This window comes from Lepidothrix coronata, unplaced genomic scaffold (assembly GCF_001604755.1).
Source record: "Lepidothrix coronata isolate B3197 unplaced genomic scaffold, Lepidothrix_coronata-1.0 Scaffold94, whole genome shotgun sequence".
Lineage (NCBI taxonomy): Eukaryota > Metazoa > Chordata > Aves > Passeriformes > Pipridae > Lepidothrix > Lepidothrix coronata.
In genome coordinates this window covers 2,484,665-2,512,311 of record NW_016690274.1, presented here as the reverse complement: position 1 = coordinate 2,512,311, position 27,647 = coordinate 2,484,665, and the positions used below count along the sequence as shown (strand labels likewise).

Sequence of the window (27,647 nt, the reverse complement as noted above, 5' to 3'; positions counted from 1 at the left end):
AACATTAGTTCTTAACATCAGCTTCACCAAAATACTTCTCTGCAGGTAGAGAAGGCAGTAAAGATACGAATGGTTACACTTTGCCATACAGTAGGATTTGTAAAAATGATGTGATTGGAAAAAGGACTGGGGTGAGGCTTTTGTCTTTTGCCAGTCAGAAAAAGAAATGCTGTGCCTAAAATGAATCATCTGAATGCATTTTGGAGATGTGTTCATACTTCAACGAGGAAAAACAGAAAGAGGAGTAAAACCCTAGCACCCCTACGCAATTTTAACATCATCATGGCTAGGCTTCGTGGACGAAGATTTAGGAAGGCTCTATCCACGTTTGTTACAGGCATGCTGGTGGCTAATGAGGCCAATACGTGATAGACATATCCGATTGCAAAAGGCACAGCAGAAAGACTCCTTAGGTGGTATATTCTGCAAGACACGGTTCTTTCTGCGTTGTCTTTTCTCCTCGAGAGTGATCCTGTGTGCTTTCTCAAAGGTAGCAGCAGCGTTATAGATGGTGTGTCTCCAGGCCTCCCGATTTGAGGCCAGAGTAGACCAGTTATGTTGATCAAATCAAGCAATTTTAACATAGATCATAAACAAATGTGATGATGTTGGAAGTAGGAAGAACATCACTTAAACTGAGATGTCTCTCATTCACTGAAGGCTGATAAGTTTTCTACTTGCAAAATCAGCTGTCATTGTCCCTTCATTAAAGGGGCAAGAATCGAGTGTTCTCTAGGGACAAAAATATAGTGGAGGTTAGAGTCTTTGATTTGAGATTGGATATCTTTCTAAAATTCTATTCAATTTGGTCTAGATGTGGGAGCTGTACCATGATGCTTTTGAGCTTTTCTGTGGACTATGATTGTCATTGTCCCTTATCACCCTGAAATCTGCAAAAATATCATGAAACTCAAGTGTAAAATAAATCATGTTAAGTTGAATATAGTGAATTTTGTGTCCTGTTTTATTTGAAAAGCAATTGATCTGTCATTGTTGAGGGTTATGATGACATGGAAGCTGGAGAGGGATAGTTGAGCTCTACAAACAAAAGTGTTGGTTATTTAATTTAAAATATTCTATTATTTCATTCAAAGTTTGAGCAGTGGAAATAAAAGATCTCATGCATTACTACAGAAGAGTATTACTACATGCTTAGAGTATTGTGATGGATGGTTTGTTAATGAAACTGGTGAGATTTTTGTGCTGTAATAAAAATGTCTAAATTCAATATATTCTTTTTAGAACTTTTGCCAAAATAATCTTCTCTTTTTCTGCTATCATAGTAAATTGCTTAAATAGAAGACACATGTATATTAGCATTTCAGCTTGAGCTAGGGGCTAACATTGTGGCAGTATTTTTGTGAAGATAAAGTAATCTTATTGAAATTTGCTGTACAAATATTCTTCATTGAAATCAAAAGCTTTAGGTTCAGATATCCTTAGCCAGGCTGACATCAGCAAAGAATTTGATTAATCTTTTTTCTTGTTTTTCCAGAATAACCCCAACACCCCTAGGAGAGGGGAAAAGCACAGTCACAGTTGGTCTTGTTCAGGCACTTACTGCACACCTTAAAATTAATTCCTTTGCTTGTCTGAGACAACCTTCTCAAGGACCTACATTTGGAGTTAAAGGTACCTAACATTTGCAGAACCTATGACCTCTTTCAGATTAAAAGGAAATATAGCTTTTTTGTTTTTTCTTTTATTTCTTCTCTTTTAATTTCCTAATTACTTCACTCAGTGGATTGCCCGAGTGGTAGTATATTTGGCTTTTTAATATGTGTGTAACTAATAGCTAAAGGTGTCTTGCACACAACTTCCTGTGCAAGGTTCATATCTATGTTCATGCACTCAGCGTGTATTGATAATGCAGATAAAGCCCAAATGTAATGGAAGGAAGAGGAATGTATTAGCCAGGAGGAATTTTGTGAGTACACACCTTTCCAGCCACCCCTCTACTTGAAGACTCTCTAAATATGTTCATAAGTGTTATTGTTTAATTATTCCTTGAGGAAGAGTCCATACTGGATATTTCCAATCAATACAACGAAATCAGCAGTTGTACATATAGTTCAGCTGTGTCAGCATCATATGTTTGGCTAGGTCTGAACTTCTTCTTTCTGTTCTCCTGAGCTGTCACCTCTAATCGTGGCCTGCTGCCTTTTTGCCTAGAAACCCTGAGGCCTGAGGGCCAGGTAAGACCAAGCCAGATTTCAAGCCTGTCTTCAATGCTGATAGGAAGTAATGCAATCCTTTTTTTTGCCATTTCTCAGCTGAAATTGGTGCCTAACGGGCACTCCCCATCTGCTCTACTTTGCTTTGCTGAAGTTTAAGTTAAAAAGTTTGATTTCAGCTGGAAGGCTCCTGGTGCTTGGTGCTTCTCAGCTAAGACTGGTGCATGTGAGTGCTTTAATCCCTCCACTCAACTTGTGCATAGGCTACAGCAGATTTCTTTGCCTGTACCCTGAGAGGCAGGGGGGAAGGAGCACTCAGGCGAGGGTGCGAAGATTTCATTTAGAAGCAGTTCTTGCTTGTGACTGCCATGTCTTTCCACCCAACAGCTGCATGTGCATGACTGTGTCCTAAATCTGGGCAAGAGCAGAGGGCAACCCTTATGTAGCCAAAGCCTGTGCCAACCATCACGTATAGGCTTTCATTTCAGATCTAGAATTCCCTTTTTACTATCTGCTAAAAAAAAGCCAGCAAGGTTAAGGAAATCCCGTTTATTTGAGAACATCACTGGTCTTTTTTGATAGAAATAAAAATACTGAAAATATGTCATCAACACTGTATGTTTCACTTTGTTTATTTAAAGATGGGGTTTTTTTTCAAAACCAGTGGGAGTCTGATGAGACCATATGCTTTCCTGTACAGGTGGAGCAGCTGGTGGTGGATATGCTCAAGTGATCCCCATGGAGGAGGTGAGACAGCCTCAACTTGCATTTTATGATACAGTTTAAGGAACATGATGGTATTCAGTTGAAGGTCAGACTTGATGATTTTGGAGGTCTTTTCCAACCTTAATGATTCTGTGATATTCACAGTGCTTGTTTGGAAATGTGTAACAGTTTCACCCTAAGAGAAGTCAAGGGCTTGCGTTGGTTGCTGTCACTACTCCTCCACAGTAGGCTCTGAAGTGTCATTAAAACTGACTTTCTGACTTCCTCTGTCAGATTCATAGAAATACAGTACCTATGTAACACAAGTTTTAATTTAATCTAAGATGCTGATTTTGGAGTTTTCCGTAAGACTTTGTTGGTCAAACAGTGTCATGCCTGTGAGGTTATAAGATGTTCTGCAGCTAGCAGAAAGCTGACATACCAAAAGCCCCAAAGCCAGCATGCTTGGTGTGCTCTGGGGGAGATTCAGCAGTAATCTACACCTCTGGTCCAGGTCAATTAGTAATTACCAGCAGTAAACTGATTTAGTATTAATTATGTGACACTGTAACCCTTGGCTTCTCATTCTTGAATCATTTAGCAAAGAATGAAGATGTTTGTGGCTTTGTTTGACTAAGCTTAGGGTAGTTTACCACATACTCAGGTGGGAACAAGTCCTTCATATGGCTCAGTGTGTTTTCAGCCTGGAAATATGTAATCTACACAAACAGGTGACTAATCAGGGCTGCAGCCTCAAGCAGATAGCTGCTGCTAATTTGTCTGAGATTCATAAATTAAATTAAATGTTTTCTTATAAAAAGATCTTGTTGCTTTCACCTTCTAGTTCAATCTTCATTTGACTGGAGACATTCATGCTATAACTGCTGCAAATAATTTGCTGGCTGCTGCTATTGATGCTAGGATCTTGCATGAAAACACTCAGTCTGATAAGGTGAGAATTATTTTCTCATATCCACATGACATTTTTTCTTCTTGGTTTTTCAATAAACTGCATTTCAAAGCAAAAAAACTTGTTTATATTTTTATATTTTCACCATATGAACAGGAACTATTGCTGAAGCCATTCTATGTTCTGTTGTGAAATTTTCCTTACAGAATACATTTTTCTGGCAAATGGCTATCATAAGGTAGTCTTTAAGATAAGGATCTTATGCCCAGAATATTTACAACTATTTCAGACTGTACTAAATAATGTTATTAGGGATGTGTTCCCTATATATAATATTATACTTTTCAAAAATTTGTAAACTCCACTTAAAATTACAATTTACTCTTCTGACGTGTAGTTGGATATGATGTACCTTAAGAAGAAGGAGATGTGGGGAAAAATAAACTTTCCTTCTGCTAAACCTATTGTGACCTTAACACAAATGCTAACTTGAGTCTTCAAAGGGAAGGGAGAAAGAAAGGAAGGAGCCTCTTCTTTCTGGCTGCAGTGTTAAAACTGAGCAGAGTTGTCATATTCCCTTTACTTGGTACAACACAAGCGTGCACTTTGGCCAGTTTGCAAATGTTGATTATAGTTTGAATAATTTGGACCTTGGCCAAGTTTTGAGAGGTTCCCAATTTCAAATATTTTTTTTTTTGGTAAAACATAGAAACCTAGTAATTTTTGGTAATTGGATTTTAGACATAGAGATTGCTCAGAAGCCTTTCACCTTATCAGAATTGATTTTTAAATGGCTAACCAGAAGTCCACAACTTACGTGGTTGGAAAATTCTTACTGAAATTAGGTGGAATAAATTTGAAAAGAATTAACTTTTTATAACTTTTTCTTTCATTAACTTCTTGTGTGCTTTTTCTAGTCTTTGTATAATAGGCTGGTTCCAGTAGTTAATGGCGTGAGAGGATTTTCTGCCATTCAGCTTGCCCGTCTGAGAGTAAGTTGTTAATACAGTCTCTCCTCAATTATAATTATATGTATATATATATATATAAAGAAAATTATATACATTCTCTCTTCATAAAATGGATTCTCTTACACAACTTGTTTAAAATTATTTGATGTATGGGGCTGAGTTTATATCAACCCTCATGAATTTATCAAGTCCAGACTTTTTTCTGAAAGCAACATCCTTGGAGTAATAGGATCTGGGGCTGATATTATTTTCATAACTAAAATTTTTGCTATTCTTTTCTCCTGAAGTAAACCAGTAATGTTTTTAAATGCTGTGTCTTTTCTGATGAAATATTAAAGTTAGAGGTTTTAAAATACTTTTCCTATTATGGTAGAGTCACGTTTGAAAGCTCACATTCTTTGGTTTTGCAATATTTTCTGGTTTTAAAATTTATTATAGCATGTACTTCTGGGGTTTTATTGATGTCAATTTGACAGTGTACTTTGTTCAAGGGGTAGAAGTACATTTGTACATATAGCATCCCATGTTGCTTCCTAAATGCCTCCGGAAGAGCTTCCTGTGCAATTCATGTATGAATAACATATCTGGATTTGAGAATGCCATTCTGATAAATACCTAGAGAGCAAAACAGTCCACTAGCTTAGGAGAAAGAGAATTTGAACCCCTTGAATATGACCCTTAAGGACAGCTTCAGTCTTCTGTGTCCAATTTCATGTTTGTTGTTGGTTTATGAGTCCTGACTGGTGTTGTTTCAGAGTCATTGGATGGCAATGGACAGCTGCCATGTGCACACGTGGTATTGGGGTGTGGAAAGGGGGATAGAGGTAGTACCAGCTTCTGTTTTGGGAAGGGAGGAAAAGAAAGTTCTCATAACATTGTAAGCTTTTGTGCTGCTCAACTGAATGTCAGTAAACTAAACTGTGGATGATGCCTGCTTGACTCTAAAGCAGAGTCCCTCTCACAGATTGTTCTATCAGAATTTTGGAGTGTTTTCATTTTGTCCTCATATACACTGTTACAGGTAACAGGTTAGGGAAGGAGGGGAAGTGTTTCTGTTACTCATGACATACTAGTTATCTCTGCATTTGAAATGGATTTCTCTCTTCATATAAGCTGCAACTAAGTAAAAAATAGTTTGGCTTTATAACATTCAAATACATGCATCATAATTTCCAATATAACTGACTTATTTTGCTGTGAATGATTCTTGGTATAATGATTCCTTATATCTAAAAAAAAAAGTCCATTGTAAAAAAAAATCTTTATGGGATGGGATTACATTTTTTTGAAAGAGGATTATTAAGATTGAAACTCCTCACTTACATGTGTGGGGTTGATAAGCCAGAGGAGCTATACCTTTTGAAGCAAATAAGGCATTTCACTGTATTTCTTTAATTTGTTTTGTGTGTAGAAGCTGGGAATAAACAAGACTGATCCCGAGACTTTAACAGAAGAGGAGATCAGCAAATTTGCACGCCTTGATATTGACCCATCTACCATAACATGGCAAAGAGGTATGTAGTCAGAAAGCCTCACTTCGGCTTGGATTTAATAGCTTATTTCTTATTTTGCTTAATGTTACCTGAATCAGAGTTGTTTCTGCTCTCTGACTGTAAGAATAACCAATTTGCAAGTGTGAAACGTAGGTGCATAACAAGTGTAGCGTATTGCTCTAAACTTGGCCAAATATCTGCAGTAACTCAAGAGACTTTGCTAAAATTATGAAATACAGGTTTCTTTAAAAGTTTAAATGCATCCCCGGTCTCTCTGACATTAGTTAATACGTCTTCAAACATATGGAAGTGTCTTTTCTGTGCATTTTACAAATCTTAACCATTCTTTTCATAACTGTATCTATTATGGTTTTAGATTATTTGTAGTTACTCTTCTTGATTTTGGTCCCTCATCCTCTCCAGCTCGACAGCCTGGGTAGCTCAAGAGACTAAATAGGCTTAAGGGATTATGTGTTTTTCTTATTTTTGAAGTGTCTTGAGTTGTTTGCTTCATTAGGAAGAAGAGCTAAAAATGTGGTAAAGTTGCCAAACAAACTGATATCCACCCTTAGGCAACTCTCTCTGCTTTTTCCAGTTTTAGTGCTGGGTCAAATTTCAGTGTTTACCTCAACTTTTGTATCTGTCTTTTTCTTTTTTGAGGAAGTAAATGATGCATGAAGTTCTGAGCTAAATACCACTGAATTTTATTTTCCTTCTTAGTTCCCAAACACTGAAGTTATTAGTTTAAAAATTATTGTTAAATGGAATGTATTGTGATGCTTAGAGAAAAAGGTGAATCTGTTGAGGAGTCTCGGTCATGCTTTACTGTGCCCTTTGTGTGCATGTCATCTCAAACTTGGGATATTTTTCTCAAAGTAATTCTGAGGATGTGGCATAAGATGTTTTTTATTAGTCACACAGTGTGTCTGGAAGAGACCTGTATTAGGGTGAAGGAGTAATATAAATATTTAATGTAATATGACTCGTTTTTATCAGCATGGGTTTGGGAGGAGGCAAAATTGCTCAACAGCTGTTAACCTCAAGTGAGTTATTTAATTCATCTCAAACAATGTTAGTGGAATTTCTATTCCACAAAGCTCTATATGATGTATATACCTTAAACATTTCAGAAAAAAAATACTGACTTTAGGAATCTTTTAGATAACTTGGAAAATGTTTTATTTAGGACTGTTTCCACAGTCCATATGTCTGTGAAGCTTGTTACGTACCAGGGAATTTGTGGGGAAGAAGAGTAAGCTATCAGATTTTCTGAAAATTAATTTTAATCAGGACCTGTTTCCATAGAAGTGTCACAAGCTTAAAGTTCATTGTCATCTTATACTAACTTGAACACATACAACATGCTGAAAAGCAGGAAAGCTTCCCCTTACTTACCCTTCCCCTGATATTTGGATTCTGTTTACATTTCTAGAGAATAAAGAATTGGATACATTAAACCTAGCACTTGTTTGAAAATAAACTTTTGTGAAACATTTGCTTTGGGTAAAGAAAGAGGGAAAATTTAGAGAAGGAAAAATTGCTTTTGTGGCAAAACAAGTTATTTCTTATTTTATTACTACTTAGTGCAGTTATTGGAATCTTCTTGGAGAATGAATGACCACAGTGAGAAAGTAAGTATATCCCAGTGACCAGAAGGAGTTGCAGGGGCAGTTACAATTCACGGTAATGGTGTTCAGGTTACATGATTTCACTAGGAAGGACCAGATAAAAAGCGGCCCACTGGCTGTCCAGGCTGGTGGGAAGGGTAGTTCCTGCCCTCAGCAGGGCCTGGTAGGCAGGAAAGACACTTAAGTCTGCTCAAGGCTGCTTGTGAGACTGAGTTTCCTAAGAGGAGAAGGGAAAAGTTTGTGCTTGAGAGATTAGCTTGCCATATGCCTTCATGGTGGCATACGGTACCACTGCTTGGTACAAAGCTACGGCTTCCATGTCCCAGACTCTGTCCTGTAATTTCTGCCAGTATTGTAGTATTTTAGAGTATGACTGTATATAAATAGAAACCAAACTGAGTTAGCTGAATCTGTGTTGCACCATCCCTTAAATGGAATTCCTGAAGAAATTAGAGGCCTAAATACCATGTAGTGGAACGAAGGCATGTATGGTATTTACAACTGCCCCAAGAGAAATGTCCAGGAAGGGGGGAAGTACCTTAAACCTTGTTTTTCTTCCAGCTCACTCGCAACCCTGAATTGGGGTTGAGTAAGATTGAGATTCAAAGTCCCTCTTGTTCTTGGGTGATTATGTCATCCTTTTCTGTACAGACAAATTTGTTAAGTTCTAAAAGCAGTGGAAGGAGCTGATTTGCACAGACCTTGAACACAGAGAACTTCTCTCGAGGTTCCTTGATTCTCTGCTTATAAATGAACACAAGTCAGTCTTTTAGTAAATGTAGATTTGAATGCCAAGCTACAGGCTGAACTGTTTAAAAGTGTCTTCCCCCCTTTATTTTAGGGTTGGTGCAAATTGAAACATTTCTAGGACTACAGAGCCTGTAAGAAAGAAAGACTCTATTTTTGCATTCTGTAGGGATTGACATGCCTCCTTGTCCTATCACTATGTGCCCTCGTAAAAAGTCCCTCTTCAGTTTTCTTGTAGACCCCTTTAAGTAATGGAAATTGCTACAAGGTCTCCCTGGAGCCTTCTCCAGGCTGAACAGTGTCGACTCTCTCAGCATGTCTGCGTACCGTAGGTGCTCCATCCCTCTGATCATCTTCATGGCCCTCCTCTGGACTCGCTCCAACAGGTCCACCTCCTTCTAATGTAGGGGGCCCCAGAACTGGACTCAGTGCTACAGGTAGGGTCTCACAAGGGCACAGTAAAGGGGGAGAATCACATCCCTTAACCTGCTGGCTGTGCTGTTTTTGATGCAGCCCAGGATACTGGGCTTTCTGGGCTGCAAATGCACATTGCTGGCTCTTATCAACCAAGTTCTTCTCCCCAGGGCTGCTCTTGATGCATTCTCCGCCCAGCCTGTACTTGTGCTTGATATTGCCCCAAACCCCATGCAGGACCTTGCACTTGGTCTTGTTGAATTTCACGAGGCTTGCAAAGGCCAACCTCTCAAACCTGTCCAGGTCCCTCTGGATGGCATTCCTTCTCTCCAGCCAGCACATCAACCACACTGCACAGCCTGGTGTCATTGGCAAACTTGCTGAGCATGCACTCCATCTCACTCTCCATGTCGCTGTGAAGATGTTCAACAGTGCCAGTGCCAATACTGAACCCAAGAAACACTGCTCATCACTGGTCTCCACTTGGACACTGAGCCATTGAATGCAACTTTGAATGTGACCATCCAGCCAATTCCCTATTCACTGAGTGGTCCATCTGTCAAATCCACTTCAGAGATAATGATATTATGCAGGACATCCTCCTAATGTTTCTTCCTAGGAAGCATCCTGATCAGTTCTCAGCAGATGAGAGCTCTTCGATTATTCTCAGTCCTTCCTTTTGGCTACTACAAAGGCAGGTTTGAAGTTGAGTGTTGTAAGTGCAGAATTGGAGAACTTGGCTTGCGATGATTGTTAGTGAAGTTTGCAATTCCGCAAGATGATTTGGACATGCCCTTGCAACACCAAAAGTGTTTCCAGGTTAGAAATACAATTGTCTGAAATTGAAGTTGTATTAAATAGCAGATGGTTTATCTTGACAGTTGAAAAAAAAAATCTTCCTTTGAATGCAGTGCAGCTCAATGTGGAGTTAGTTACTGTGATGTGTGTGAAAGAGACTTGTCTAGAAGAAACAATCTGACAACATAATCATCCTTTAAAAGAGAAACAGACCAAGTTTAACCTACATCATGCAGTCTTAAAATCAATTCCTAACAAGTCAGTGATGAGGCACATTATTTGAAGTAGGTCTGGTGCATTGTATTGACTGAGGTTTATCTTATGTAGGTAAAATATTAAGTTGTATGTTAGAATATTAAGAACCTGTTACCTCCAAATACTGTTCAAATAAATTGTACTTGAGTTGTTTCAACCTGTCATCTAATAGTATCAACTAGAAGGGAGAAAACCAAGTCAGTGCCCACATGTGAGGCTATCTGGTTACACAGTTTGAGTAGTTGAATCTTACATGTAGAGCAAGAGGTATGTCTTGAAAAATCCAGGTCCCCAAGTCCTTGTTAACATGTTTTGCTTTTCCTATTCCCTTATTTCAGTGGTGGATACAAATGACAGATTCCTGCGCAAAATAACGATTGGACAGGCAACTACAGAGAAAGGATTTGTCCGTCAGGTATGTAAAAGCAGTTACTAGATCACATTCTGAACAGACTTTGCTTTAGAGGCTGAGAGATGTTTCTGCAATTCTTTCAGCATACTTTGAATTGCAATGTTAACATCTGTTGCTGTTCTGTAGTAATCTTGCAGTGAAACTGATTATATCAGTGAGTAACTGAGTCTGAAGTTTCAGAAACAGAAACCAATGCATATTCCTCAATGTGTTGAAAGCACTTGAAAAAATTGCATATGTTAGGGGGTTAACATTGTCCTATGACTATAAGAGGTGCCTTTATGCCCTCATAAGATTGATTTGATTGATTTTTCTTACTTTTTTTTAAGTTTCTCTAAGAATATATATAGGGTACTTGTAATTTAAATTACATTTAAATTTCATGTTAAAAATAGTTTTAAAATTAGCTTTTTATTCAGAGTTTTCATTTCCCTCTCATGCATCTCAGCTTTAGAATCTAAACTGTAAGAACCTTGAGCATGTGCTTACTTTTACTATGTGGGCTTTAAGGGATAGTTCAGCAAATGAGTATGTGTATACTTTTCATTGGTGTAAAAAGCTAACCTATGTTACTGTCTAAAAACTTCTGGAAATCTATTGAAGAGCTTACTAATAAATTAAAAGCCAGATTTTTCTAACACCATCTGAAGAAGTATTCTGGTGTCATGTAGATAAATCCTTTTCTGAAACAGTAAAGTTATGAGATAGCAGTGTCAGGTGGAACAAACTCATTGTGACGATACGGAGTTGCTCCTAATTTGATGAAGATCTTGTAATCTAATATTCTGGATCATGAAACTCATGAGGGTTTGACTGTTTTGATGTGAATAGCTCTTGTGGCAGAGATAAGGCTTTCACGCATTTTGGAAATCCTAGCTTTAATTTTTCTTTATCATTTCAGACCTCTTTTAGGCCTTGTGCCTAAATAGAGACCAAAACATAGTGCTATTTTTTTTGCTCAACTCAGCAGGTAAAGCAGTCAAATTGGAGAGAACAACTTCAAAGAGGAATCGTAAAATCCTAGAGTGGTTGGGTTTGGAAGGGACCTTAAAGATCATCTAGTTCCAACCCCTCTGCCATAAGCAGGGACAACTTCCACTAGAAATGCCTGCTTGTTTTGGTTTTGAACACATAGAATTGAAATTTTTTCTGTCTATAGCTTATAGGAAACTCAGTATTAGCTAATACTCTTCTCTGATAATGGGCTGGGACTACAAAATATTATACTTGGTATGAGTTCCTTCAACACCTGGGGCCTTTTCATATGTTTAGATTTGTTTCAGTGACTCAATGTGATTATTAGCTTTAAGCCAGGTTTTGCCAGCCTTATTGTGCAGCATTTTACCACCATAATTGTACTGCTGAGTTAAACGTGGGCTATTTTATTAATGAGTTCTAGTTGACATATGGCTGTCAAATGTTGCTTCTGTACTGTTTGGGCTAAAATTAATGCTTTCAATATTGATCTGTTGGACTGATGCATATCCATTCACATTTTAACATGGACTTAGTGACTCAAGAAATAGTTAACAGTTAGGAAAACTCATTTCAGAGCCTAGCCAGAGATCCAGAGAAAACAGGACTTCATAGTTAACAGATGCATTTTATAAATATTTGGGGTGATGTTCTAGCACTCCTAAAATCAATTACACCTGTGTAAAATGGCAGCGCACAGCAGGCACAAAAGTCTGAATTTTAATGAACAGGGATGCTGTGGTTTCTAAAGAGTATTACATGACTGATGCCCTTGATCCTGCAATTGAATCCATGTGGGTGGATCCTTTCATCAATAGAAAACTGACTTTACAGCTAAGGCTTCTGTCAGCACTTCATAGGTGTATAAAGGTTATTACAGTTAAAATAGCACCTGCTACCACTGGGTTTTGTGCCTGTTTTTTCCATTAAATTTTATGTCACTCTTTGAGCATCTACCTGAGATTGTTTTTCCCATCCTTTTGGGATTATATAGAAACAATGATTATAAAAACTTTTAGGGGGGGTCCTCTGATAAACATTCTGATAAAGATAGACTATGTTCATACAGATTGGGCATAGATTTCTCAGGCTTATTTCTTGTCTTATATATGCTGCAATGACTTACTGAGGACATTCTCTACTTCAGAAAAGATAGTAGTATCCATGTCATCACAATGCTAACAATGTTCATTGCATATAGAACTTCTTCCAGAGAATACAGAAAATCTGCTTTGTAACTTCAGCATTTCATTTGAATCCCAAACTGAAAATTACTTTTCTGTGGTATGTATGTCTCCCTGCCTGTGCCCAATACAGAAAAGTGATCAGGTGTCTTCAGAAGGTTTGACTAAACATGCGGGTACATATAGGTCAGCCTGAATAGGGATGCTCTGGGCTGTCAAGACAAAATCTAAAAGCAGGAACATAGGTTAAAAAAGGTCAAAGCTCTTAAAGCAAATCGATAGAAGTGGTGGGTATATGTTGAACAATTCTGTATGTAGGTGCTTCTTAGAAACAGGCAAAGCCCTCAATTTAAACAGATTCCTCTGGTAATAGTCAGACACATGTATAGGGTGCATCTGGTAGAGGTCTGACAGAAACAGTCCTGGGGCTTTTTTCTTACATAGATAGCAGTAGGATGTCAACGACTAAATTTTTGTGTAGACTTTAATTGTTAGAGATTGAAAGATTGCTAAAGAAATTGCAGTTCTTGATCCGTACCGACATTGCTTTCCTGTCATGCAATACATTAGTGACTTTTCCTTTCTTCTCTGTTTATATTCTGACAGCATGTGACCTGAGCTTGACTAATAGTAAATTAGTACAAATACTACTAATGTATACTGTAAGTTCTTAAAGAAAAATAAATACTATTGCTTATCACATAAGTACTGAAATGCTGCACAGGATGAATATATATCTACAAGAGCAATAGAACTGATACCACATATAGTTCTTGGCATTTTTTAACTTCTGTATTTGTTCACTGAGAGAAAAAAAAATGGGGCAGAGTTATATCTAATATTTTCATAGGTAAAGCATAAGACCTAGAAGCGTAGACTCTAAATTTTGCGTCTATGTAGAAAAAAAATGATCAAATGTAACAAGAATGTTTTTGAAACCAGAGTAAAAAGCTTTTGGAGATCATTACAGGGGAAAAAAAATAATTAAAACAAAACAAAAAAAACCTCTAAAATGCTTTGTTCATGCCTGTAAAGCTCAAAACACATCTGGTGATTTTCTTTTTTTGCCACATGAAAAAAATCTTGGTCCTTCAGGGAGTTTCTCTAAGGATAATGTGAGGCAAGGGGCTAAGCAGTCTGATAGACTACTCCTCAAGTAAATGGAGTGTAATGGAGAACATTAATGAGGGAATATAAGATGTTTGAAGTTCACAGTCATACAATATCCTGAGCTGAAAGGGACCCATTGAAGTCCGGCTCTTGGCCCTGCACAGGACAGCCCCAAGAGTCACACCATGTCCCTGAAAGGATCATCCAAATGCTTCTTGATTTCTGGAAGGCTTGGTGCTGTGACCACTTCCCTGGGGACCCTGTTCCAGTGCCCAACCACCCTCTGGGTGAAATACCTTCCTAATATCAAACCTAAACCTCCCCTGACACAGTTTCAGGCCATTCCCTCGGATCCTGTCACTGGCCACCACAGAAAAGAGATCAGTGCCTGTCCCTCCTCTTCCCCTCACAAGGAAGTTGTAGACTGCTATGAGGTCTCCCCTCAGTCTCCTCTTCTCCAGGCTGAACAGACCAAGTGACCTCAGCCGCTCCTCACACGGCTTCCCCTCAAGGTCCTTCACCATCTTTGTTGCCCTCTTTCAGACACTCTCTAGTAGCTTAATATCTTTCTTATACTGTGGTGCCCAAACCTGCACACAGTATTCCAGGTGAGGCCACACCAGTGCAGAGCAGAGCAGGACAATCCCCTTCCTCGACCGGCTGGCGATGCTTTGCCTGATGCCCCCCAGGACACGGTTGGCCCTCCTGGCTGCCAGGGCACTGCTGACTCATATTCAACTTGCTGTCGACCAGGACCCCCAGGTCCCTTTCCGTGGCACTGCTTTCCAGCATCTTATTCCCCAGTCTGTATGTACAAGTTACTCTAGTCTGAGTAATCTCAAAAGCTGTAGGTTACCATTTAGAACTTGTTTGAATTACAGTGTGAAATTTATCTTTCTGAATTTATTCCTGATGACCCCCTGTATTTGAGCTGATTGTGATTTGATTCTTGATTCTCGTTTCTACTTTACAGGCTCAGTTTGATATTGCTGTTGCAAGTGAAATTATGGCCATCCTGGCACTTACCACCAGCCTTCAAGATATGAGAGAGAGACTGGGGAAAATGGTGGTGGCTAATGGCAAGAAAGGAGAACCAGTTACAGTGGAGGATTTGGTATGTTCAGTGCTGTAGAGACCTGTGAATAACCTCAGATGTGTTTGTTTTGCCTCTTGAATCATTAAAAAGGCAGGTGCATGCCAAGGATTTTACTTTGAACAGCACAGTCAGATATCAAAGAAAGATCATCTTCTGGGCCAAAACCTGCTTGCAATGAGAACAAGATGTAGAACTCATTTCTGCAACTCTGGTAACATCTGATTCAGGAAGTCTCTGGTCTCCATAACCTACTTGGATCGTTTTCTGCAATTCTTAAGGCAAACAACTTTGGTGCTGGAGGAAGTCAAAGTGCAGACTTTTATTTGAGAGAGCTGATAATGTTTGCTACTGTACTTGCGGAGTCTGCTCAGATGTTGCAATGATAGTTACCATATTGAATGCCTATACCACTAAATCAGAATGGAAACAAGCTGTCTTAATTCAGAGGTTGCTGATATTGCTTAGGTTAACTCTTTAGATCAATAAATTTTTGGGTTTTTTCTTCCTTACCTTCATTAGTTGCTGTTTCCTCATTTCCTACTTCAGTTTCTGAAAGAAGTCAGTATGTTTTTCCTTTAAATCACATTCTAGCCCTTGTAGCCAGGCTGTGAGTCATTAAACAGTGGCTGGAAGCTCACACGTGGTTGTGTATGGCAGGTTCTGGTGCAGCCAGAAGCTACCAGTTAACATTTGCAATCATCTGTATGCCAGGAGTAGTCTTAGGCCAGCCCATTGGTGATGGCTACCTGTATTGCATGGACAATGTGTATTTTTTCCTGTTTTTACCTTTTTTGTGAACATCTGCACAAAACTCAACGTGTTTTTAGAATGAGTAAAGCAATGAGTATCTTGCCTTGTCAGCAAAGATAACAAATCCACAACTCAGGAACACCTTCACAGCCTTAATGGATTCCATTTTAATAAGGAAATGAAAAAGTAGTATTTAGCTTGCCTGGATTAAAAATAAGGTTAAAAATTTCTGAGTAAAGTCATCATTAAAATTCAAAGCAAATCAACTATTCTCAGTTATGCAGGAGATGTGAAGAACTACATATAACATTCCAGCTGTTGAAGTTTTGCTTTTCCTTTTTTTTGTATTACTTTGTCTTGGCCAAATTGAGGGGAGTGGGGAATCAGTTACGTTATAAGGCATATGCATAATTCAGTGTTAGAATTAAAACTGCATTTGAAATGCATGTCCTTTATCTTGACACTGCTTTTGTATAAAGAAGTATTTAAGGTATGTATGTTTAATATATTAATACTGCAAAATATTTAATGTACCTTAAACCACTTAATGCTAATCAGCTTGATGAATGAAAGCAGTTGCTTTTCTGTAGAGGGAAAAGAACTTAAAAAATTTTTCACAGTGTCCCTAAAATGAAAGTAGGGCTCAGCAAAATGTCTGCTACTAATTTGGTTTTCTTTGGCCTTTTTTAAAACAAACTTCCTATGCTTAGCATCTCAATAATTTGATAGTGTTACTTGTGCTGAACATGTGTTTTTAGTTGTTCTTTAAAGCAGTGTTCTGTATTATACAACAGAAGAACTGCACAGGAAAAGAAATCGTCACAATCTGAAGGATATGTGTTATGAGCATCTGCACTATCTGCTGCTTTCTAATTCTTCTGAAGGGTCTCCAATACCATGCACAGGGAGGACTTGGGTGCATGTCATGATTGTGCAGTGCAGAAACTCCAACTCCTTTGTTCTGCAGTGTGTTACAAATGAGTATGAGAACTATGGGAATAATAGGAACATGATATAATGATTAAGGCCCTTTGGAGAACTGAATTCTATTCCTGTGATTTTTTGCAAAACTTGTGTGATGCTGTGTCCATACTAACTGATTCTTACAGTACGTAAGGAGTTACACATTCCTCAGTCTGGTTTAATACTAGGGACCTAAACAGCTGAAAATTGTGGAAAGAGTGAAACTTCATCAAGAACTTTGAACCAGGAGAAATTATTTCATGCTGTTTCAGGTCAAGCATCCAAAATGAGTGAATATTTTGAGTTTGATTCTTGTGTGTGCAGGTTTCTCTTCTGAAAACAGAAAAGATTGTTGATTTCTGCAGACTTATTAATATTGGTGAAGAAGTCAGATGCTCTGGTGTTGACATTTAAAAAATGTCAAAATAGGAAATTAGCGGGTTTTCTAAAATTTCTTTATCAAATTAAATACTGCTTACTTTGTACAATGTGAGAGAGCTTATGAATAACTGTACTGCAGTTACTAACTGTATTGCACTGTGAAACTGTACTGTATAAAGTCGAATCATCTGGAAACAACAGCAGGAGAAGTATAATCAAAGACTATACTGTGCCATAATTCATATTTATGAGGAAGATAAATTTCTGTTCTGTTGCGTAACATTTCATCTCTGTTGCTGATTTGTTCCCACAGGTGGTCAGTCTGTTGGAACAGCTTGCAACTAAACCTACTGTTTCTAGACTTTTAGCTCAGTGTCTACTGTTCCCCCACCTGTGTTGGTAGAATCCAAGGATTATATCTTGAGCAGATTTTCGTATGTGTCAAGAGGTTTGATGTGAAGCCATTCTCCCTCTGAATTTTCGTCCTCCTTTCAAGTCAGGGTCAGAGATTTTGACTTAAATTTTTGTAAAACAAAATCGAGTTTTAAAGCTTGAGTCTGTTATAGTCCCTTGACATGGAACATTGTAGCCCAAAGAACTGCAATTGCATGTAGTTTTAAGAAATTTTAAAGGCAGCTTTGTCATGGGAAGTACCACACAACCTGAATAATGGGTCAATCCTACATGTTACTGAAAAAAATTGTGGGGTTCATGTTTTATATATCCTATACAGATTGAATTTATGCAAGTTTAAATGTTTGACAGTAGTCTTTAGTTCTTTGGAATCTATGTGGAGCAAAACCACTAAACCCTTCTCCATGATTTGTTTCCAGATATACACGCAAAGTATTTCACAAAAACACAATTTCTCTAAATTTTTACTTTATATGCAATATATTTATAATAATACAATAGTAAAACCTAAAATACACATTGGAAGATATAAACCATATGCAGAGATGGGCTAGGAGTAATAGAAAAAAAGATAAATTGAATATTTCATGATTTGAGAAGAGTCCTTCCACAAGAGTAATGGATTAAATGTCTATCCTCTGTAATGGAATATGAAGAAGTCTTTGCCAAAATGTGGTGCTCATTGTACAGTATTTTGAAGACTTAATTGCTTTTTGGCTTTTACAGTGAAGTAGAATTCTGATGGACACATGCCATATTTTTATGTGACACTAAATGGGTATATGTACCCTAGATCAGTATTTCAGCAGCTATGAAAAATATTAAATAAATATATCACTATTTTTTTAAATAAGACTTCTTAGTCTTCTTAGTCTTACTTTCCATGCCATACCATTAGATTTCAGTAATTACAGGACCAAAAAAACCCAGCTCCGTATTTACTTTTATAAATGAACTGTCAGCTGGAGAGATTTTATTCCCTGGTTCATCAAAAACATTGTGTACATAGTTCATTGCAAATAAAAGGTGTTGCAGTTCTTCTCAGATTATGGTTTTAGGTTCAGTTCTTTACAGAACTGAAATTGCAGAAAATATTATTATTTTGTTAGACAGTATAGTTTCAAATGGAGGTAAGTTACAGGTACTTCATTATTTTTCTTATAAAGAAAAATAAGTTACTGTGTAACTTCAGTCACAGTAGTTGCTTTCAATCACCTTCCTTGTCATCTACTACTGGCTTTCATTTCCACTCTTGACAGACTTCAGAGACTGCCCCACTGGAAGTTTCTTTAGAAGTATTTTGGTTTTTCATCTAAGTTTGCCTTTCCTGTGTCATATGTATAATTTTTTTTGTGCTCTATGATCTTTGCTGTCCTGTGGAGCATACCTGCCCCGATGGCTGGTGGATAGATGGAAGGAGTATTATTTTCAGAAGTACTTGGGATCATTTCCAGGAGGAAACCCAGAAGAGTTGAGTGTCTGTATACATTTGATTCTGACAGTGAGTTAGTGGAAAGATAGTGATCTTTGGGCTGTCACATGCTTAATTGGTGTGTAAGTCTCTAAGCCTCTAATTCTTTTATAAAATTCTTTTATAAAAAATTCCTTTTCTGAATTGGAAATGGGAACCTGATTCCCTAAATAGCTTTGAGAATCACATCCAGGACTTGGAGTGAGCTGGAGGAATTGTTACTAGATTCTTGGAGGATTGAGGATATGAAGAAATGAAAACTTTATTCTCACAGAGTCATGTCAGATAGGCAGGAAAACTTTGTTTAGCTTTTAAGGACTGCTGTTGACACCAAGCCTGTTTAAGAACCACGGATGGCAGATAGACATGAGATGTGCCAATTGGAGTATTTGCATCTTTTTTTTCTTTTCTTTCAGCTTCAGATAAAGTTGTTGTGTCCAGAATGCATATCTAATATTTCCCAAATAATGCATAGCTAATATCTCCCAAAAAGTTAAAATGCAGAAGAAGTATTTGGATTACTTCATTATTTTTGTCAGATTGGTGAAGAACTATCAGAAAGCAAAGGAGACAGGATTTGACCCTTTATTATCTAGAAGGGGCAGGAGAGGAGGTTGGGGAAGAAGTGTCCTGATTTTGTTTTATTTTTTACTTCCCCATCCCTTAAGTCTTCTTTCCAGTCACTGTGTCTTGAGTCAGCAGATAGATGTTTGCATGCTTACTTTGAGTGGTCTGGTGGGTACAGTTGGCATGAATTAACATTTATCATTTAGGGGTAGTTATCCTTGCTGTTGACCAGTCGGAAAATCTGATGTAAAGTTTTCCATTTGACTTTTTTTTTTTAGAAATAAGAGTATTTGGGTATATAAGCAGCATAGCACCAGGCTGCTTCTATAGAAATGATGAAGCCTCACACATTCTGACAGAGCAGGCATGCTTATGTTTCAATCCTAGCTTCTAAAATTAACTTATTAAGAAACAGCAATCTAGTTTTTTGCTAATTCGAAAGATGAAAAACTATATTGTTTTGCTACCAATTTCTCATATTATGTCTCTGTGGATCTGTTGGGTTTTGTAGATAATGGGAGATGCAGAGAGAGAAGAAAAATCTTCCCCTTTTCTCTCTCCTTTATAGTCCTCCAAGGAAACACTTGCTATGCTTTAGTAGAAACCAGTTCTACTATTTAGGTTTCAATTCAATTATATCCAAGGCCAAATATTCTGCTTCATTTTCCTCTGAAGTCCATGCTCAGATGTGATGCTCAAAGAGGGGAAAATTTAATTTTATACCATACTTTACTTATATAATCACCACATACTTTTATGTCTCTTATCTGTTTGACATCAAAATTTTCACACAGACTTTGATTGTTCAAATTTTGGATTAGTTGATAGAAGCTGTGTTGAGAATTATATAGGAACTATTTTTATTGCTCTTCTTTATTTGAATATTTTTGTTCATGCCTTAATAGGCTACTCAGATTAAGTACCCATGTTTTTCAACCTTCATTTTAAACAATTTACAGCAGCTAGGATTTTTGTTTCGTTTTAATGTTTCTTTTCAATACAAAAAAATATTAAATTCATTTTTTGTGTTCTCTGGCAAGTCTATGAGCCACTCTTTATAACATTACTGCGGTTTCTTTGAACCATGATCTAGTTCTTTCAAAACAAAACACATCATCTCAAAATCAAAGTAATTTAGGAAGAAATTTGAACATATGCTGGTGGTTTATAGACAGCACTCCACATATAGTCTGATAGTGATGTGCACACCCTGTAGCCCTTTTTTTTCTTTTTTTTTTTCTAAAATGGGCATTGAGTTTTAGTACAGAGGGATGTCATGGCTTTTATTGATTTTAAAGTCAGTCAGTGTGAAATTTATACTTCCAACAAAATTTTTAGGGAGGAGTAAGATTTCTTGCAACCAAAATGCAGCAATTCGATCTGCTCCTTTTGTGCTCTTATTATGACAGTCAGGCATCTCTAACTTATAATCTTACGATGTATTATTCATTATCTACCCCTAGTAAACTCTGCTTTCATCCTGTGTCTGTTATGTGTATATTTGTACAAGTCTTGAAAAATATCCCTTCTGATTGTTGGTAGCTATTGATTCATGCTATTGATTCTGTCATGGAAAACATACATATGTCATTTCTTTAGGCAGTTTTAGCAAGTTATTGCCTTCTTACTTTCTCATCTCTCAGTGGCTTTTACTTCCACTTCATCTTTTGTTACCTTGAGCGTCCTCCTGCTGGTCACTTAATAACTGTTTCTGGTCTCTCCATGAAATAGGACAAATAATTACCTGCTACCTTTTAAGTGTATTCAGAACAAAATCATTATTGTTTCTGACACATTCTGTAAATACCGTATCTTAGAAATCTTAAGGTAATATCTAAATAAATTCTTTATGCAGCACTGTAACACTGCTTATCCTTTATAGTTTATGAGCACACTTCTTTTTCTCTTGAACTTCGACTGTAAGCTTAAGTGTAGCTTGAAAATGTTGCACCTTAGAACTGACTTCCCTAAAATGTTCACTCTTTTGTTTTTTAGGGAGTAACAGGTGCTTTGGCAGTTTTGATGAAAGATGCAATTAAGCCCACGCTAATGCAGACATTAGAGGTGAGTGGCTTAAGATGCCTGCCCTGCTCCGACTTTCAAGTTCCATATTGTGCTGATCGTGCTTCTCTTCAGCAACTGTGCTTAACTTTCAAGGTTCAAGCCCGGGTCAGATCCATAAAGGCATTCTAGCAAATGTTCATTTGTTTATGTTAACTAATCAACTCTATCTGCATTTATACCTTTGTGGTGGTTTTCTTCCTTTCTTTGAGACCCTGACTATAATCATAATTTCACCTAGTGTTGTAAGCAAGCCGCAGTGCACTGCTGAACTGCTTTTGAGCCCGCTGGAAGGCAAGTTGGTCTTCTGAGTCATAGACTTACTACTGTTTCCCATCTTGCTCTTCTGGGGAAGTTTACTTCTTATTTATTTCTTTTGTGTGATTTTTCCCATGATTCCCACAGTCCAGCATTTTGTGTGGGAAGTAGATGCTTTGCTGCGGCCATTCTAGTCTGTATCACAGTTTGTGCCATTCATAAAAAGAGGAGAGTGCTTTTACCTCTACATTTTTTCAAAAGATGGCTCCCAGCCACCTAATATTGCCATAGTGCCTTCAGGAACTAAATGAATCTTTGCTGGGCTATGACAGGAATGGTTTACACTTACCCTAGTGAGCTGTCTTCCAACAGCTTAAAGAATGCAGAATTAGTACAACTTAACTTTGTGTCTGGGCAGTCTAGTATTGCCTTTTCCATGGGAAGCTGAATGAGGAGCAACATTCAAGTTTAGAGGGAGAAAAAAAAAAAGAGGAAATAATAAAGCAGATTTGAAAAATGCACTTGGAGAAAAATTAGTTTGTATTTTTGAAAGTTTGACCATCAAAATTACGTAGCTGGAACATTCCTGGTATGGTGAAAAGTTAAAGAATGTAGAAATACATGAGTTCAATTGCTGGTTAGCAAAAATGTCTCATTTTCTAAAACATGACAAAGTGATAACTACCTTTTTGCTTTTGTGTTTAGATGGGGTCAAATTCCTGCTCTTGGGGAAGATTTAGAAAAATAGAATTTAAGTCTATGTTATTTTATTATAGCCATCTAATTATTTTCTCCTGCAAAGAAGATCTGTTCTTTCATGTGGCTGTATGAAGAATGTATGTGTGTGTCAGAATTCAATATAACATCCAATAGCAGAAACCGGAGGTCACATAGGATCAAGAATGTCATGGCCAGAACTGTGTATTAAATCACCACTTGGATAACCCTGTGTGTGATAAGTGTCACTGACAATGTAGCTTTGATTCTGACTGTTTAGTCTGTGTCACTCTATTTGCACTTTGCATATCTGTTAAAACATAACGTGGGTTTGTTGCAGTGTTCTAAAGGACAATTATAAATGTCAGAAGGGTTTCTTTTGATTGATAGGCATTTGGTTCTGGGACTTGCATACATTTATTTTTTCACTGCATTTCTTTATATTCACATTTCTTTGCAATAAAATTCCTGCCTTTTATGTGGTATTCTTTTCTAGTCTAATCTATACTATGGCTGAAACATCTGCCAACTTTCATCAAACACTATTGCTTGTTAGCAGGACCCTGACCACAGTACCCAAAGATATATTTTTCCCCAAAATTGTCTCATAAAGTTATTTTTAAAACAGCAAATTAAAGCAGCTCAGAAGACTTCTTCATGCTCTGGTCCTTCAATTTGAGTCTTAAAGATGATTTTTTGTTACCTTTTGAATACCTGTTGGCTTTCAGGCTAATATGAGTCACCTATCCAGGAATGGAGATCTTCAGCTTACGTAAACGTTTTCCAAGATGGTGCTGTGCTCTGGCTGATGTCCTGTTGGACTCTGTCATTGCTCTTGTGTAGAGATGCAGTGGCCTACTCTGTTACTGCCTGTGCTGTTACTGCTGCTCTTGGGCCTCAAGCTTGTATCATATTCCATTTTGTGACTAAATACCTTTTATTATTTTTAATTATTTATCTGAATAGATTTGAGAGGTGCTAATTTTAATAGCTTCAGTTAAAACGAAAAGTGTGAGCTGCACACTTGAATGTTCTGTAGTGATCCGCTTGTGTGTTTAGAGGCTAAGGGTGAAGTACCTTCCTAATATCAAACCTAAACCTCCCCTGACACAGTTTCTGGCCATTCCCTCGGATCCTGTCACTGGCCACCACAGAAAAGAGATCAGTGCCTGTCCCTCCTCTTCCCCTCACAAGGAAGTTGTAGACTTCAGTGAGGTCTCACCTAAGTCTCCTCTTCTCCAGGCTGAACAGACCAAGTGACCTCAGCCGCTCCTCACACGGCTTCCCCTTAAGGTCCTTCACCATCTTTGTTGCCCTCTTTCAGACACTCTCTAGCAGCTTAATATTTTTATTATGCTGTGGTGTCCAAACCTGCACACAGTATTCCAGGTGAGGCCACACCAGTGCAGAGCAGAGCAGGACAATCCCCTTCCTCGACCGGCTGGTGATGCTTTGCCTGATGCCCCCCAGGACACGGTTGGCCCTCCTGGCTGACTCATATTCAACTTGCTGTTGACCAGGACCCCCAGGTCCCTTTCCGTGGCACTGCTTTCCAGCATCTTATTCCCCAGTCTGTACGTACATCCAGGGTTGCCCTGTCCCACGTGCAGAATCCAGCATTTTCCCTTGTTGAGCTTCATATGGTTGGTGATTGCCCAGCCCTCTAATTTGTCGAGGTCTCTCTGCGGGGCCTCCCTTCCTTTGGAGGTGATGTTTGAAAAGTCACCAGCAGTGATTCACCCCAGCACCTGCAAAAAACATTTTCCCAGGAGACCTTCCTTACTAATTCCCTGAGCAGCCTGAAGTCTGCTCTCCTCATGTCCAGAGTTGAGGTTTTGCTGGTATTTTTCCTCCTGTCAACAGAAATTTTAAACTCGATCACTTTGTGGTTGCTGTGGCCAAGACAGCCACCAGTCTCCACTTTGCTGAGGAGATCCACTCTGTTGACAAACAGCAGATCAAAGAGGGCATCTTTCTGAGTCATCTCCCTTAGGACCTTTTCCATAAAGTTGTCGTCTAGGTTTTTAGGAATCTTCTGGCCCAGGTTGTACCAGCTGTGTGATGCCCCCAGTTGATTTCTGGCAAGTTGAAGTCCCCTGTAAGGACAACACAGAGAACACCAATGCAGCTCAGAACGTGCTGTGGACCTGTCCTGCAAGTAGGGTGAAACTGTTCACCAAAGCAGGTCTTTCAGATCACTTTGGTTTTGGGGAATGGCAAAAAAACTGCCAGAGGAGATATCTTCTGATATCAGCTGACTTCCAGTTGACTTCCAGCTGACTTCCAGCTGATACTGACACTTGATTTAGCATAATTTGTAAGTCATAGTGTCTGTGGGTAGCAGCATTGCAGAGACAGCTGCACTCCTCTGTGATCTGGCCATGAGCCTGTAGAAGGGAATTGTGTTAAGCTGTGGAAGTCTGAGGAGTTGCTTCTAAGGGCCTGTGAAAGGGGAATAGAACAACTCAGTAGATTTGCACCGGCTTTATATGTATGTCTGCATGCCCTGGAGAAGAGGTTCAGAAGGTCCTAAATCAAAAAATACCAAATGCCAGTCCTGCGTGGAACTGAACTGGCAACTTGTGTCTGTGCATTTTAATTTGCTGGTTTTTAAAGCGATTTCTTGGTGGGTTGCTTTCCATCACAACCCTGCTACTCTGTCACCAGAAATGCCACCTGAAAATATTAGTGATTGACAGTGCTTTATATGCAGGAACGACAGTGAAATATCAAAATGAGAGATGTGAGACACTCCACCTACAATAACTGCAGACTTTAGTAGAACTTATATCCAGTGCTGTAGAATTGAGATTACTTTGTTTGGAATGTACATTATGATTTCATAGTGTTTATCCATGTTTCTCATGACACATTTGTTCTCTCATCAACTGATCCCTTAATGTTTAGCATTTATTTATACCATGAGTAACAGAGCAGCTGCTCTATGGGACAACTCTTTGTAGTTGCAGGCTGGCTGCTCTGGGATGGTTTGTTGTATTACGTTTGAAGTGCCACTCACAGTAAAGATGAGAGAAGGATGGTAATAAGTATTATAAACATCCTTCTAATGGCCACATAACTTCAGATATTTATTGACATTCTGGGTTTATTTTCTTTTACTGAAACTTGGATAATAAAATTTTCTGTACTGAAAACAGTCAGCAGAATGCATCTGTTTGTTTCTCAATATAATTTATTAAGAGCGTAGCAAAACTAACTGGCACTCTACAGAGTAGGACAGATGGACTGACACAGTCACTAAAGCTGGCCTGAGAAGACATTGTTGTCTCTGTTCCAGGGTGTGCCTGAGGTCCTGCTAGAGTTCACTCCCTTCGGTACCCAGTCTTTACTTTTCTGCCAGGATTGCTTATGTAAAAAAAAATTCTAAGAGGTCATCCTTTTCTTCTGGTGGATTTCAGAGCTCCAGGGGAGCATCTGTCCATGCCAGTGATTTAGTAGTGTGTTTGGATTTTAAGTTAGTGGCAGGAGGCCTATTGACTACGAATGGATCCTACTGTCTAAATTTTCTCCCTATTCGTGTTGTGTGGATGAACTCTTGAAAGCACAATTGCACAAGGAATGTTGTGGGAGACTCTTCTGGCACCTCTCTTTGCACAGCTGCCACAGTATGGGCTCAGCTGCCCTCTCACTGGTTGTAGTTGTGCTTCCATGCATCACATGTGCCCATGTGTGTTCCGGGCTCTAGCAAGACCAGCCCTGTAATTGCATGCCACAAGAAATTATGGCTTGGAAGACTAAAATTAAATTTAGTGACTAATAAAAGATAAATTGGAATAAATCCTATGGATTTGAATCTGGTAGCTGAAACCTGCAGTCTTATTTATTTGATTGCCAGAAGCGTAAATACTGGATTAAAGTAGAAGTAAAACTTAAGTTTAGTACAAGGTTGAGTAGAGAAGTTGTGTAAGTTACCTATGGGTTGAACTACTGTCTGTTACCTTTCTATGAATGAAGCAGGTTCTGACATCTAGGCCTGTCAGTGAATGAGGTCTGAAGCATCTGAGATGTATCTAGAACCCCTAAATTGTCTAACAGCACTTCCGTCCTGTATGCGCTTTGATTTAGATATCATGTTGATTGGTCTGCAAAAGTATTGAGGTTTTTACCTAATGTGCTGGTTTGGGCTGGGATAGGTTTAATTTTCTTCACATTAGCCAGTATGAGGCTGTGTTCTGGATTTGTGCTGGAGACAGTGTTGGTAACACAGGGATGTTTTTGTTACTGCTGAGCTGGGCTTACACAGACTCAAGGCCTTTTCTGCCTCTCACCCCAGCAAGGAGGCTGGGGGTGCACAAAATGTTGGGACGGGACTCAGCCAGGACAGCTGACCCCAACTGACTAGAAGGATATCCCATGCTGTATGGCATCATGCTCAGCATGTTGGAAGAAGGAGGAAGGGAGGGACATTTAGAGTGATGGCATTTGTCTTCCCAAGTAACCGTTACACATGATGGAGCCCTGCTTTCCTGGGGATGACCTGCCTGCCCATGGGAAGTAGTGAATTAATTCCTTGTTTTACTTTGCTTGTGTTTGCAGCTTTTTCTTTACCTATTAAACTGTTTTTATCTCAATCCATGAGTTTTCTCAGCTTTTGTCCTTCCGATTCACTCCCCCATCCCACTGTTGGAGAAGTGAGTAATGTGTAATGTGGGGCTTAGTTGCTGGCTGAGATTAAACCATGGCATCTATTCACTGAATTAATGAATATATTTTTTATTATTCAGGGAACACCAGTATTCGTTCACGCTGGACCTTTTGCTAACATTGCACATGGAAATTCCTCTGTTTTGGCAGATAAAATTGCCCTTAAATTAGTTGGAGAGAAAGGATTTGTAGGTAAGTAATTATTTGGTTTATTATGTTATGATTTGTTGGTAAAATGGCAAACAGTGATGTAAGTGAATGGAAAAATTAGCAATGAAAGGTAAGAATTCTACTTTATTATTAATATCAGCATAAAATAATCTTAAAATGAATGTGTAAAAAGCCAAAAGCACTTCTCTTACCCTGCCCTTTGTCTCAAGTGATCCTGTCACTATGTTCGAGACTCTATAAGGTGGCTGAACCAGTCAAATGACTGTATAGTATTGAAAGAGTTGTCCTGTTGTTCATTGTATTAGTATCCATTTGACCTCACTCGATAACCAACAGAAACCATTCTTTTTTCCTGCT

At 38.4% G+C, this 27,647-nt stretch overlaps 1 protein-coding gene across 1 annotated transcript in view; it reads left to right on the top strand.

Annotated features, from left to right (window-relative positions):
* MTHFD1L (methylenetetrahydrofolate dehydrogenase (NADP+ dependent) 1-like) overlaps positions 1-27,647 on the top strand; it is a 147,399-nt gene that overhangs the window by 32,430 nt on the left and 87,322 nt on the right. Inside the window, exons 12-20 of the mRNA XM_017821966.1 lie at positions 1,496-1,632; positions 2,875-2,921; positions 3,724-3,831; positions 4,707-4,781; positions 6,172-6,274; positions 10,434-10,510; positions 14,750-14,890; positions 21,414-21,482; positions 27,200-27,311. Coding sequence (XP_017677455.1) covers positions 1,496-1,632; positions 2,875-2,921; positions 3,724-3,831; positions 4,707-4,781; positions 6,172-6,274; positions 10,434-10,510; positions 14,750-14,890; positions 21,414-21,482; positions 27,200-27,311 — 869 coding nt within the window. The remainder of the gene's footprint in view (positions 1-1,495; positions 1,633-2,874; positions 2,922-3,723; positions 3,832-4,706; positions 4,782-6,171; positions 6,275-10,433; positions 10,511-14,749; positions 14,891-21,413; positions 21,483-27,199; positions 27,312-27,647) is intronic.